The following is a 12,487-nucleotide window of genomic DNA, read 5'->3' on the forward strand; positions in this document are numbered from 1 at the left end:
GCAAGAATAGTCTAGTCTACCTATGTAATTTGGCATCTATATTTTGGTACTAAGCTTGGTTTTATAGTTTGAATTTAAATGCATTGTAATAGGCCATGTGCTGATTCACTGGATTATAAATGACCCATCATAATACAACTAGTTGTATGCCAGGTGAAAATGTAAACAAACTCATACAGAACAGAGGGTATTGTTACACTCTAGGTGCCGACGGGAGACATGTGCTGGCATGTAACCTCAGAGTATTTTGTCACCATGGGGACTGGGTGATAAACTGAAGTTAAGGTAAGAGGACTATCAGCCAAAGAAAGGACATGGGCCTACTACTACATTTGTATCATCTCTCAGAGATGTTATATTCATACTGATGACCATCTGGATAAGAAAGGATACTAATGAAAAAGCAATCATGGGGCCATCTGTCTTACTGGTCCTTTTTTTATGGACATTACATCTTTTATGCCATTTTATAGACCTGACTGCTAGTTATGCCTGTATTGTATTGATGATGTGAATGGCTGTGTGTGTGGTGTGTCATTGCGGTTTGGTTGTGGTATGCTGTCATATTGTTGCTGCAGATTTAGGGGCAATTACTTGGGCACTAAGAGAAACATTTTGATTGGATAGAAAAATATAATGTATGAATTTGATACAACTGAAATATTCCATTCTATAAAACAAATTTGGTCAAATTGGCAATATATGAAGTGCATTTGTTGCATTTGAAATAGGGGGGACTGATTTTTTTTTTTTTTCCACTCGAACTGGAGTGAAGGCAGTCGGGTAGGGATGGTGGATGGTAGTTGGAAGAGCGCACTTGTTTGAGCTGGAAAAGCGTTGCGGTAGCTTTCGATGAAGAGGAACATCAAGACGAAGCAGCTGCTTTATAAGTGGGATGCGCTGTTGAGCGCTACATCTTGAGGGGTCCGTGCTGATTGTACTGAGATTGTGACAGCCGGTTAAATGGCGTCCCTTGAGAAGGTAAGCACAAGATGTATGTCAGGAGAAGTCCAGTATTGTCATAATGAGTATACTTGGAATGTGGAGGGAAAAGGAGAGGCAGATGAGGTTTGAGAGAGAGGAAGAGGGGGTGCTCGAGTCGGTTAAAATTGCGGGGGAAATTGTTTGTTAAAGAAGAATGGTAGAAAGTATAAGCAGAGTGTGTTGAAGACAGGAGGAGAAATGGAAGTGAATGAGGTCGAAGTATCGGAGGTGGTAGGTGTGGTGATGTTCTCGGAGCCGAAACTTGCACCGAGGGTCAGGATAAAGATGAGTCCGTGACAGTAGGAGTGAAGTTTTGGGAAAAAGTGGACCCTTGCCTTTTGGCGGATCCATTTGTGGTTTCGTGGTGGGTGAATACAGAGTTTGGTGCTGTGGAATCGGGGAGGGTAAACAGAAGTGGTCTGGTGATAATTGTTTGTTTCTGCTGGTCAGAGGGAGAAGGCGCTCCACTTTAAACGAATTGGGGCAAGAAATGTGAATTGTTTTGCTCCCAAGAAAAGGGGGCAATTGAAGGAGTGATTACTGGGGTAGCATTACATGTAAAAGTTGATCAACTGAAGGGGAAATTTCCCAGTGTTTGATGCTCGTCGTTTGGTACAACGCAAACAGGGTGGCATGAGTGGTGAAACAGAAGTCACTGCCTGTTCTTTTGAGTTTTGATGTCTTTTCCCGACAAAGTTATGTTAGTATATATAAGTTGTCCTGTACAAGCTTTTGTGCTAAATACATTACGTTGTTACAGGTGTCAAGCTTATGGGCATGTGGCAGCAGTGTGTAGGAGGGAGGGTCCAAGGTGTGCAGAAGGGCATGAGACAAGGGAATGTTTAGCATTGGGAAAAGTAGTGGTATATGTTAATTGTAGGGGTGCCTATGGGGCTGGGGATCAGAAATATCCTGTGTGAGAGAGGCAGGTTGAGGTTTCCATGGTTAGAGTAGTGAAGATGGGTCAAGAGGGAGGGATCCTGAGAGGAGTGGTGTGCAGTAGATCTGTACCAGTACAGAGGGATCGGTCAACAAGTAATTCATTCATTCATAGCAATGATTTTGAACTGTAGTGCAGGGATGGAACGTAAGTCGCAGAAAATGTAGTTTGTGGTGGCAGCTGCAGAGAGGTATTTGGGTGTGCCAGACTTGACATCAGAAGAGTTACGGGTTGTGTTAAGTGGTGGTGTCCCATCCTTTCAAGTTGTTGACATGAGGTAGGACTAAATAGATTAAAATAGTGGGGTAGGGTGGTGGTTTTATTGAATTGATATTTACATTTTCAATTTTTTTCCAATTTTATTTAAAATAAATGTGTTTTTGGGTGTAGTGGTAGGGTCTTTTTTATTTTGTTTTACATTTGTGGTGGTAGGTAGTCTAGTGGTTAGATTGTTGAGTCAGTAACCGAAAGGTTGCTGGATTGAATCCTCGAGCTGACAAGGTAAAATAATGTCGTTCTGCCCCTGAACAAGGCAGTTAACCCACTGTTCCCCGGTAGGCCGGCAATGTTAATAAGAATTTGATCTTAACTGACTTGCCTAGTTAAATAAAGGTTAATAATGTTTTAAGCAAAGGTCAAGGGGGTTGTACTCCAGTATAGTAGCGGTAATGCAACATCTAGTGGATGTTGAAAACCTCATCGAAGAAGAAAAATAAGCGTTTGAAATTGATCTGAGCTCCCAATTCGTAATTTGGCTAGTGCTGTCTGGATCGGGGATTGATTAATTTTGTCTGACGCAAGCAGGGGACTCAGTAAATGTTTCAAACTCGATTCGATTGTAGCGATTTTCTCCAGTAAAACAAACGTCAGTCGGTCGATAAGCTACAGAAAAGTAAATATGTCGCGGTTATTTTACTCGCCATTCAAGCGTTTTTGTGTCAAGTGTAAAGATTGTCCTGCAGTGACCGCGCGCTGCTATTCCTCTTTGTTGACTCTAATTCGGTGCCCCCAGCTGTCAAAACAACAAACCTTTGTCGTGTTACAACAGCAGCAGAGAAAATGTTTCGGACCTTCACGCCTAACTTCTCGGTTTTACTCAAGGTCAAGGTTTTGGATTGGGGGAATAGGTGCGGGCATTGTTTTAGCTTTGGGATTGAAATATCACACTGACATAGCTGAGCTCTCATGTGAAGAGGACTTCCAACATACTGGAAGATATGGTGCTGCCATTCAAGTTAGCAGAGACCTTGTTCAGCGGATAAAGGTACAGGTATTTGACGTTTTTTGCATTCAGAATGTTTTTCTCCTGAAATCAAATGTTTAATAACATGACATTCAGTTGACGCATGCAGCTCAACCTCATGTCAGAACATGTTCATACATTTTCTGTCTATATCTCTGTCCATCGTCTCTTTCTTGCTTGGTGTGACAGGATGAGGTTGGGGCTCCAGGGCTGGTGGTCGGTGTGTCTGTGGATGGCTCTCAAGTCTGGTGTGAAGGTTGGTGCCATGCAGTACCTTTAGGTTCACTGTAGTAGACACAATACACTTACTCCTCATATGTTAACAAATTATTGCAATGCATAATACTGCTGTGTCAAGCAGGTCCCTAACTAACTGATGTCCATGTTGCAGGACTTGGCTATGCTGACTTAGAGAACCGTGTGCCCTGTGGACCAGAGACAGTGCTGAGGATCGCCAGCATCAGTAAACCCCTAACTACAGCAGCAGCAGCCCGCCTGTGGGAGGAGGGGAAGCTTGACCTCGACGCCCCTGTCCAGAAATACGTCCCTGAGTTCCCCCAAAAACAGTTTGAGGGAGAAGATGTAAATTGAGTTTCTGAGAAGTTTGAATAAAGATACAGTCCAAACGAGCATGATCCTCTCACCGCAAGCACTATTTTCCCCTACATTTTTCAAAATATTTGTTTTTGTGTGGTTCTTGAGGATGTTTTTTCTCTTTGACATGTAGGTGACAATAACTCCACGGTTGATTCTCTCTCATCTGAGTGGCATACGGCACTACGAGAAAGATGCCAAGAAAGTGAGGGAGGACAGGGAGAAGGCCAAACGACCTTTAAAACTGCCTGGTGAAGAGGAAAAGAGCTTGTCTAAAAACAAACCCAAGACTGAGGACAGCAGCACCAAGAGCAAGGAAAACAAACAGGCTCAGAAGAAAAAAGAGTTTGAGCAAGAAGAGTACTACCTGAAAGACAGCTTTGAAAGTGTCATTCATGCCTTGGACCTGTTCAAAGACGACACTCTCGTTTTCAAACCTGGTAGGAGCTATGGAAGAGTTATCGCTGTCAATCAAATGAGTCCTATGTGTATTCAAATTAATTTACGTGAAAGTAAACTAGTGTTTTGTCATCTGCAGGCACCACCTTCCTGTACTCAACCCACGCCTTCACCCTCCTCAGTGCCGTGGTGGAGAGAGCTGCTGGCCAGCACTTCCTGGATCACATGATGAAGATGTTCAGGGAACTGGGCATGCTCAACACTGTGCCCGATGAGAATGACCCCATTATCTATAACCGCTCAAGGTAATGAGTGATCTCCTTTTGCTTCACTGCATATCAGTGGTCAATTGGTCTAAGATCAGCTTTGTTATTGTGTTCTGATTATTTGTATTTTTTTCAAACAAACTGTATATTTTTGTTGCAGGTTTTATCATTTCAATAAGAAAGGACGCATAGTAAACTGCCCTTACGTGGATAACTCTTATAAATGGGCAGGAGGTGGCTTTCTCTCCACTGTGGGAGACCTGCTCCTGTTTGGGAATGCTCTGCTCTTCAGCTACCAAGTGGCCAACCTGAAGGACTGCACAGACCTCCTGCCTGGCTTCCTCAAACCAGAGACAGCCCAGGCTCTGTGGGCCCCTGTGGACAAGACAGAGGCCTCCTGGGATAAGGATGGGCTGTATGCACAGGGCTGGCTGGTGGTGGAGAAGGAGCAGAAGTATGGTCAGTGCAGGAGGCGCAGGCATTATGTCTCACACACAGGGGGCGCCGTGGGGGCCAGCAGTGTCCTGCTGGTTTTGCCCCGCAAGACAGTCCAGCATCCAGAAGGACTGACTACAGCCCTACCTCAGGGAATAGTGGTGACCATCATCACTAACATGCAGTCTGTGGGACTCAACAGCACAGCATTGAAAATCGCCCACGAGTTTGACAAAGCCAGAGGCTAATAAGAGTTCATATTCTTTACAAATATAGAGGGTTAAAACTACCGCAAAGTGTCAAGGCACTACAATATCTTTACTAATGGCAGTGGATGAATGATTTATCAGCAGCACTCTTTTGTATATTTGAATTTGATACTGCTTTTTATACATTTCAGCCTGTTTTGTTGAGTAATAAAAGACCATATTCGACATGGGTGTGCATTGAATATTAAGTCATTAGTTTGGTAGTGTTGTTAATCTTGATGCAGATAAGTGACAACCATTCTCACCTTTGCTGAACTGAGCCTTCTAATCTCGCCACTAGGTGGCAGCAGTGTACTGGTTTGCTATAAATAGGAACCAGTGACTTCTGAAATCACACTGTTCAATACTGATAAGTACCTCAATGGTTAATCTACTTCAGCAAACCAATTGTAGGTCATATTGCGGGGGAAGAGCATGATGGTATTGAGAGACCTGAAACTACCCACATAGTCAGCAGTTTTCATTAGGTCTTAAGTGTAATGTCTGTTCAAATGTTTGGGGTCCTCGCTTGAATCGAAATGAAATTCACCCCAACCCTGGTTTGCCTCGTTACTATCCATCCCATTTGAAACACCTCAGGGGCAGAGTGGTGAATTGATGTGGTCTTAATTGGCCATGAATAGATGACATGACTTCTGGTAGTTCATTTAAAGATGAGGGACTCGGCACCATCTGTTGGTTGGCTATCAAATGTACATCTGAAATGGAACTGGGAATGTCTATGGCGATTACAATGTACCACTCACTAAGTCCGAATTCTCTGTGGTCCAGACCCATTGAACCTCTTATGAATGCCAACACCCCAATGTAAACGATTGTATTTATAGCCGGAATTATCATCCTTACTTATAGGTCAATTACATCACTTCAATAGTCTTGATTGACATTGATTACTGAAGACAACACCTTGTTTCCTCATACGCAATCACAAGTAATGTACGATTTATTATTGTGATTTGTGATATTACACATGAACATTCAATAATTACAAGAGGCTTACTGTAACTAATGCTCACTTCATGTTTGACTTGTATAAAAGTTGAACAAATAGATGCATTATTGATACATTGAGAAAAGCATGTGAATTCTACATGAAGTATTCAAAGTATTGCCCCAATCTACTCTAATCTATGGTATCACAGGCTTAGAGAAAGTGCACATTCACAATTGAACTTCGACACACTCACTGACTTCTGTCAATCAAAGCATAGACTAAGCAAACATTTTACAGTCATAGTATTCCTTTGAGTGAAGGCATCATGTTTCACTCCATGCCATTCCATCCACCAGCTTTAAAAGCATGTATTGTGTGTCAGTTGAAAATAGCCATTGGAATGAAACACATTGGCTGCGTTTACACGTGCAACCAAATTCAGATTTTTTTTCCACTAGTTGGTCTTTTGACCAATCACAATGAGATTTTTTCACAGATCTTTTTCAGATCTCTTATTGGTCAAAAGACCAGTTAGTGAAAAACGATTAGAATTGGGCTGCCTAAACGCAGCCACTGTAACAGGTTGTAGTCAGTCCTACACCCAGTCACACAGTATGGAGAAAAAGTGTTGTGGCTGACTGTCTTTGTGTCTACAGTAGCGTCAGTTTTTGATGGCCACTCAAACAGGCTACAGCTTGACGTTTGACGCTTGCTGCAGAATGTTTGTGGGTATAAGTCTCCTCTGTCCTCCTGGTCCTTCATAGCCACATCTCCAGCAGCATCCAGACCCACACCATATCGTACCACCGTCCATGAAACATTTTGTTATCCAATCCGATGTCACCAAAACAATATACAACAGGCCTCATACTCTGGGCTCTACTCTCCAATACTGTTGTTCACTGCCTTTCTGCTGGTTATTTGGTTTGTCCTTCCATACCCTAACAAAACAAATACAAGGAATGACACAGACATAGAAGAAACTGAATCAGACCTGACAACATTCATTCCTGCATACTTATCGATTCATGAATCAAGCTAAATGAATGTGTTACTTACTTGCAGGTGTAGTAGATTACTACTACCAACACGACTAGAATAAAAAGGACAATGATGACCACAGCAGCGACCAGTCCTGTCTCCCCTGCATCATGTGCAGTGGTGAACAGCTGGTACTGCTCACAACGACTGCCTTTGTAGTTCTCACTGCAGCTGAGGGAGAAGGAACTGCATTATTCTCAAGAAAGCTGTCACCAGTTGAGAACCAAGAGCCAGGGTAGGTCTGCCTGGTCTGAGCTGAAGTAAAACAAAGGCTATAACCATGCAGAAGTTCCCAGAACTTCCTTAGCCCATTGCCAAGCAACACTGTACACCTGCTCATGGCTGACAAACTGTTAGAGACATTAGAGAATAGCGATGAGTGAGTAACTTACAGACAAGTAAGCGTATCCATAAATGAAATTTTAAAGCATTTTCCTCCATTCATGCAGTAAGAAACCTCTAACTCGTTGCATGGGTCACCATGGTCTACAAAAGAGAGAATAGAAACATTTCAGGTTAACAGACACATAAAACAAATACAGTTACATCATATGGAAATTCTCAATAGCATTCCTGATCAAATTATTTCGCCAAACTCTTTTACCTGCCATCATTTGAATGTTTATTTTCCTTGTTTCTATCCTGAAGAATGTGACAGGGTTCTCTAAGATCCCCACCTACAAAAGTAACAGCTCATTACTAATCTACATAGACAAAATTATGAATTTACATAGACAACAAGATAATCAGAGAAAAGGCTTCATGTTTGGTACTTTCTTTCTGCACTAAAACAAGGTATAACAGAAGTAAACTGGTTATGCGTCCTTAATCATATCACCGTATCACTGACTTATCGCCATTGTATGAAAATAATAAAGAGGTTTGTTATTCTCTTACAAATAGTATTGTTATGAATCTGTCCTTACCACCTCAGGAAATCCCAGTTTGTGGTAAGGTTAGTGCAGGTTTCTTAGGTGAATCACAGAGACAGACTGTTGAAAATAACTCTGCCAACTGCTTTTTGTTGGGCCTTCAAAAGCACAAATGTGGGCGTGTTCCATTGAGCCCAGAAATGTTGTGATAGCTGTTTGTCCACATTGTAAATGGCATGCTAAATGTCAGGATTATCTCTATTGATTCTGATTCATTTTGGTAGGATGCCTGATATAGTAAAATGGGGTCGTTTTCAATGACTGCCTCAGAATACAATATCCCCACTACAGAGTAAGTAAACAAAGCCTTCCTCACTGGAAATTACGATCATTTTACAATTTTGACATTTCACTAATAAAATGTGCAGTAGTGGTTTACTTTCAAACAGACAATAGGTGTCTGCATTCACTGTAATGATACATTAATGGATTAGTTTGTTAAAGCCAAGTAATTATCATTGCATCACACAATCTATCCAGGTTGGGCGTGGATCACTTGTTTTCTGTGTGACTTCAACTTGGCTTTAAATAGACAATCTGTGGGTTTGGTGAGAGGCAATGGAATGACTGGTATGGTGAGAGGGAATTGGAACAAACAGCACAGGCATAGCTAGAATCGTGGGAACTTTGCTTTGCTCTGGCCATCTTAATTACATGTCTCCTGCCTCAACACTTCCAGCATTCTTGTAATCATTGTTCTGTGTACTTCTTCAAAACCGTTAGCCGTTCAAATCAAATGTATCGGACACATATACGTGTTTAGCAGATGTTATTGTGGGTGTAGTGAAATGCTTGTGCTTCTAGCTCCAACAGTGCAGTAATTTCTAACAAGTAATATCTAACAATTTCACAATATTTCCCCAAAATACATGACGTCTAAGTAATGGATTAACAATATATATACATATAGACTACCGTTCAAAATGTTGGGGTCAATTAGAAAAGTCCTTGTTTTTGAAAGAAAAGCAAATTTGATCAACTTGATGAGAAATACATTGTTAATGTTGTAAATGACAGTTGTAGCTGGAAACATCTGATTTTTAATGTAATATCTACATAGGCGTACAGGGCCCATTATCAACAACCATCACTCCTGTGTTCCAATGGCACGTTGTGTTAGCAAATCCAAGTTTATCATTTTAAAAGGCTAATTGATCATTATGTATGCTCTCATTGGCTGGCCCTCACTACATATCCGTCGCCAAACCCACTGGCTCCAGGTTATCTATAAGTCTTTGCTAGGTAAAGCCCCGCCTTATCTCAGTTAACTGGTCACCATAGCAACACCCACCCGTAGCACGCACTCCAGCAGGTATATTGCACTGGTCATCCCCAAAGCCAACACTTCCTTTGCCCGCCTTTCCTTCCAGTTCTCTGCTGCCAATGACTGGAACAAATTGCAAAAATCTCTGAAGCTGGAGTCTTATATCTCCCTCTCTAACTTTAAGCCTCAGCTGTCAGAGCAGTTTACCGATCACTGTACAGCCAATCTGTAAATAGCACAACCAACTACCTAATCCCCATAATATTACTTACCTTCTTGCACTTTTGCACCCCAGTATCTCTACATTATCATCTGCACATCTCTCACTCCAGTATTAATGCTAAATTGTAATTATTTTCTAGGGCCTATTTATTGCCTATCTCCATACTCTTCTACATTTGCACACACTGTACATAGACTTTTCAATTTTTATTTTATTTTGTGTTATTGAGTGTACGTTTGTTTATGTGTAACTCTGTGTTGTTGTTTTTGTCACACTGCTTTGCTTTATCTTGGTCAGGTCGCAGTTGTAAATGAGAACTTGTTCTCAACTGGCCTACCTGGTTAAATAAAAGTGAAATAAAATAACAAATTTGATAACCCTTTTGCAATTATGTTAGCACAGCTGAAAACTGTTGTCCTGATTAAAGAAGCAATAAAACGGGCCTTCTTAGACTAGTTGAGTATCTGGAGCATCAGCATTTGTGGGTTTGATTACAGGCTAAAAATGGCCAGAGACAAAGACCTTTCTTCTGAAACTCGTCAGTCTATTCTTGTTCTGAGAAATTAAGGCTATTCCATGCGAGAAATTGCCAAGAAACTGAAGATCTCGTACAATGCTGTGTACTACTCCTTTCACAGAACAGCGCAAACCAGAATAGAAAGAGGAGTGGGAGGCCCCGGTGCACAACTGAGCAAGAGGACAAGTACATTAGAGTGTCTAGTTTGAGAAACAGACTCCTCACAAGTCCTCAACTGGCAGCTTCATTAAATAGAACCCGCAAAACCTCTTTATTGTTGACGTTGACATTTAAACGTGTTAACTCTAGCAAGGCTACTGGCCCAGACGGCATGTCTAGCCGTGTCATGAGAGCATGCGCAGACCACCTGGCTGGTGTGTTTACGGACATATTCAATTGCTCCCTATCCCAGTTTGCTGTCCCCACATGCTTCAAGATGGCCACCATTGTTCCTGTACCCAAGAAGGCAAAGGTAACTGAACTAAATTACTATCGCTCCGTAGCACTCACTTCTGTCATCGTGAAGTGCTTTGAGAGACTAGTCAAGGATCATATCACTTCCACCTTACTTGGCACCCTAGACCCACTTTTGTTTGCATACCGCCCCAACAGGTCTACAGACGATGCAATCGCCATCTCATTGCAAACTGCTCTATCCCATCTGGACAAGAGGAATACCTATGTAAGAATGCTGTTCATTGACTACAGCTCAGCATTCAACACCACAGTACCATCCAAACTCATCATTAAGCCTGAGGCCCTGTGTCTCATCCCCGCCCTGTGCAATTGGGTCCTGGACTTTTTGATGGTTCGCCCCCAGGTGAAGGTAGGAAACAACATCTCCACTTCGCTGACCCTCAACACTGGCGCCCCACAAGGGTGCGTGCTCAGCCCACTCCTGTACTCCCTGTTCACCCCTGACTACGTGGCAATGCACGACTTCAAATCAATCATCAAGTTTGCAGACAGCACAACAGTAGTGGGCTTGATCACCAACAACAACAAGACAGCCTACAGGGAGGAGGTGAGGGCACTCTGAGTGTGGTGTCAGGGAATCAACCTCTCACTCAACATCAACAAAGCTAAGGAGATGATAGTGGACTTCAGGAAACAACAGAGGGAGCAACCCCCTATCCACATTGAAGGGACAGTAGTGGAGGAGGTGGAAAGTTAAGTTCCTCGGCGTATACATCACAGACAAACTGAAATGGTCCACCCACACAGACAGTGTGGTGAAGAAGGTGTAACAGCGCCTCTTCAAACTCGGGAGGCTGAAGACATTTGGCTTGTCACCTAAAACCCTGACAAACTTTTACAGATGCACAATTGAGAGCCTGGTACGGCAACTGCACCGCCCTCAAACGCAAGGCTCTCTAGAGGGTGGTGCGGTCGTCACAAAGCATCACCGGGGGCAAACTACCTGGCCTCCAGGACACCTACAGCACCTGATGTCACAGGAAGGCCAAAAAGATAATCAAGGACATCAACCACCCGAGCCACTGCCTGTTCACCCTGCTACCATCCAGAAGGCAAGGCCAGTACAGGTGTATCAAAGCTGGGATCGAGACTGAAAGACAGCTTCTATCTCAAGGCCATCAGACTGTTAAACAGCCATCACTAACTCAGAGAGGCTGCTGCCTACATAGAGTCTCACTAGTCACTTTAAACAATGCCACTTTAATAATGTTTGCATATCTTACATTACTCATATCATATGTATATACTGTATGTTATACTATCTATTGCATCTTGCCGTGCAGTTTATACATCAAACATTCAATGTTAAAATACACTTATGTCAAATATAAAAGTCAGGGATAAGTGCTACCACTTGTAATCATACTCACTAATGTTTAAAGGGAAATCTGCAGTTGCTTCATCCATTTTTGGACTTCTGAATTAATGATATATACCCATTGATTCTTGAAGAATGTAACTTAGAAATGCCTCATGAGCTTTGTTCAACTGTCTTACCCCATCAGAACCCAACATATATGCGTTTTTTAATTCCAATGTTTGTAAACAAAGTAAAAGTGGTTCAAACTATAATGTTGATATCATGGATGGTCAGTCCTTGCATCCATAGTTCTGTCTATGAATTTGAGAGGGGTTACATTTCTCCAGCTCCATCCATCATCTTTTTTTACCCAAACAGGGGTGACAAGAACACTTATTTGTTGTTTCAACTACTGAATGCCGCTTTAAATAGGCCTACTACTTTTTTTCAATACAAGATTGCCTCAATGTCAGTCAAGTATCATAATTGGAGAAACCTATAGCCCCCCAAACTAGATCTATGAAAGTTATGTGATTGATTGTTTCTTTACACCATGGTTTAGCCAATTGTCTCAGACAAAATCCGTTTTATATTTTATCAGAAAAACTTTGAGAATGCCTTTTACCATCCAGTTCATATTTAGCAAGGTGATGGAACTGGATGCTGTCC

The 12,487-nt window shown here is 42.1% G+C and overlaps 2 protein-coding genes across 6 annotated transcripts; one reads left to right on the top strand and one right to left on the bottom strand.

Annotated features, from left to right (window-relative positions):
* Positions 1-784: 784 nt before the first annotated feature.
* lactb (lactamase, beta) lies at positions 785-5,295 on the top strand. 3 transcript variants are annotated; one of them, XM_024379472.2, is made up of 6 exons: positions 785-981; positions 3,357-3,423; positions 3,559-3,749; positions 3,895-4,201; positions 4,300-4,465; positions 4,587-5,295. In XM_024379472.2, the coding sequence occupies exons 1-6, from the start codon at positions 964-966 to the stop codon at positions 5,107-5,109; spliced, it is 1,272 nt and encodes a 423-aa protein (XP_024235240.1). In that variant the 5' UTR covers positions 785-963; the 3' UTR covers positions 5,110-5,295. The 3 variants fall into 3 exon arrangements, with proteins under 3 accessions (XP_024235240.1, XP_024235237.1, XP_024235238.1); XM_024379469.2 differs by lacking the exon at positions 785-981 and adding an exon at positions 2,466-3,194; XM_024379470.2 differs by lacking the exon at positions 785-981 and adding an exon at positions 2,467-3,188.
* Positions 5,296-6,055: 760 nt separating this feature from the next.
* On the bottom strand, positions 6,056-8,147 carry LOC112218577 (pro-neuregulin-4, membrane-bound isoform). 3 transcript variants are annotated; one of them, XM_024379479.2, is made up of 5 exons: positions 8,032-8,147; positions 7,710-7,782; positions 7,498-7,591; positions 7,124-7,276; positions 6,056-7,005 (listed from the first exon to the last, which is right to left on the bottom strand). In XM_024379479.2, the coding sequence occupies exons 2-5, from the start codon at positions 7,717-7,719 to the stop codon at positions 6,930-6,932; spliced, it is 333 nt and encodes a 110-aa protein (XP_024235247.1). In that variant the 5' UTR covers positions 7,720-7,782; positions 8,032-8,147; the 3' UTR covers positions 6,056-6,929. The 3 variants fall into 3 exon arrangements, with proteins under 3 accessions (XP_024235247.1, XP_024235250.1, XP_024235248.1); XM_024379482.2 differs by having other exon boundaries at positions 8,035-8,104; XM_024379480.2 differs by having other exon boundaries at positions 8,003-8,103.
* Positions 8,148-12,487: the final 4,340 nt, after the last annotated feature.

This window comes from Oncorhynchus tshawytscha, linkage group LG19, assembly GCF_018296145.1.
Source record: "Oncorhynchus tshawytscha isolate Ot180627B linkage group LG19, Otsh_v2.0, whole genome shotgun sequence".
NCBI classification, from domain to species: Eukaryota; Metazoa; Chordata; class Actinopteri; order Salmoniformes; family Salmonidae; genus Oncorhynchus; species Oncorhynchus tshawytscha.

Bases quoted from the DNA above. Each gene is read 5' to 3' on its own strand.
- lactb (XM_024379469.2), top strand. From the start codon at position 2,823: ATGTCGCGGTTATTTTACTCGCCATTCAAGCGTTTTTGTGTCAAGTGT. The intron at 3,424-3,558 runs GTTGGTGCCATG...TCCATGTTGCAG, and splicing joins CTCTCAAGTCTGGTGTGAAG to GACTTGGCTATGCTGACTTA. The intron at 4,466-4,586 runs GTAATGAGTGAT...TTTTTGTTGCAG, and splicing joins ATTATCTATAACCGCTCAAG to GTTTTATCATTTCAATAAGA.
- LOC112218577 (XM_024379479.2), bottom strand. The intron at 7,277-7,497 runs GTAAGTTACTCA...CTTCTCCCTCAG, and splicing joins ATGGATACGCTTACTTGTCT to CTGCAGTGAGAACTACAAAG. The intron at 7,006-7,123 runs GTAAGTAACACA...TTGTTTTGTTAG, and splicing joins GTAATCTACTACACCTGCAA to GGTATGGAAGGACAAACCAA.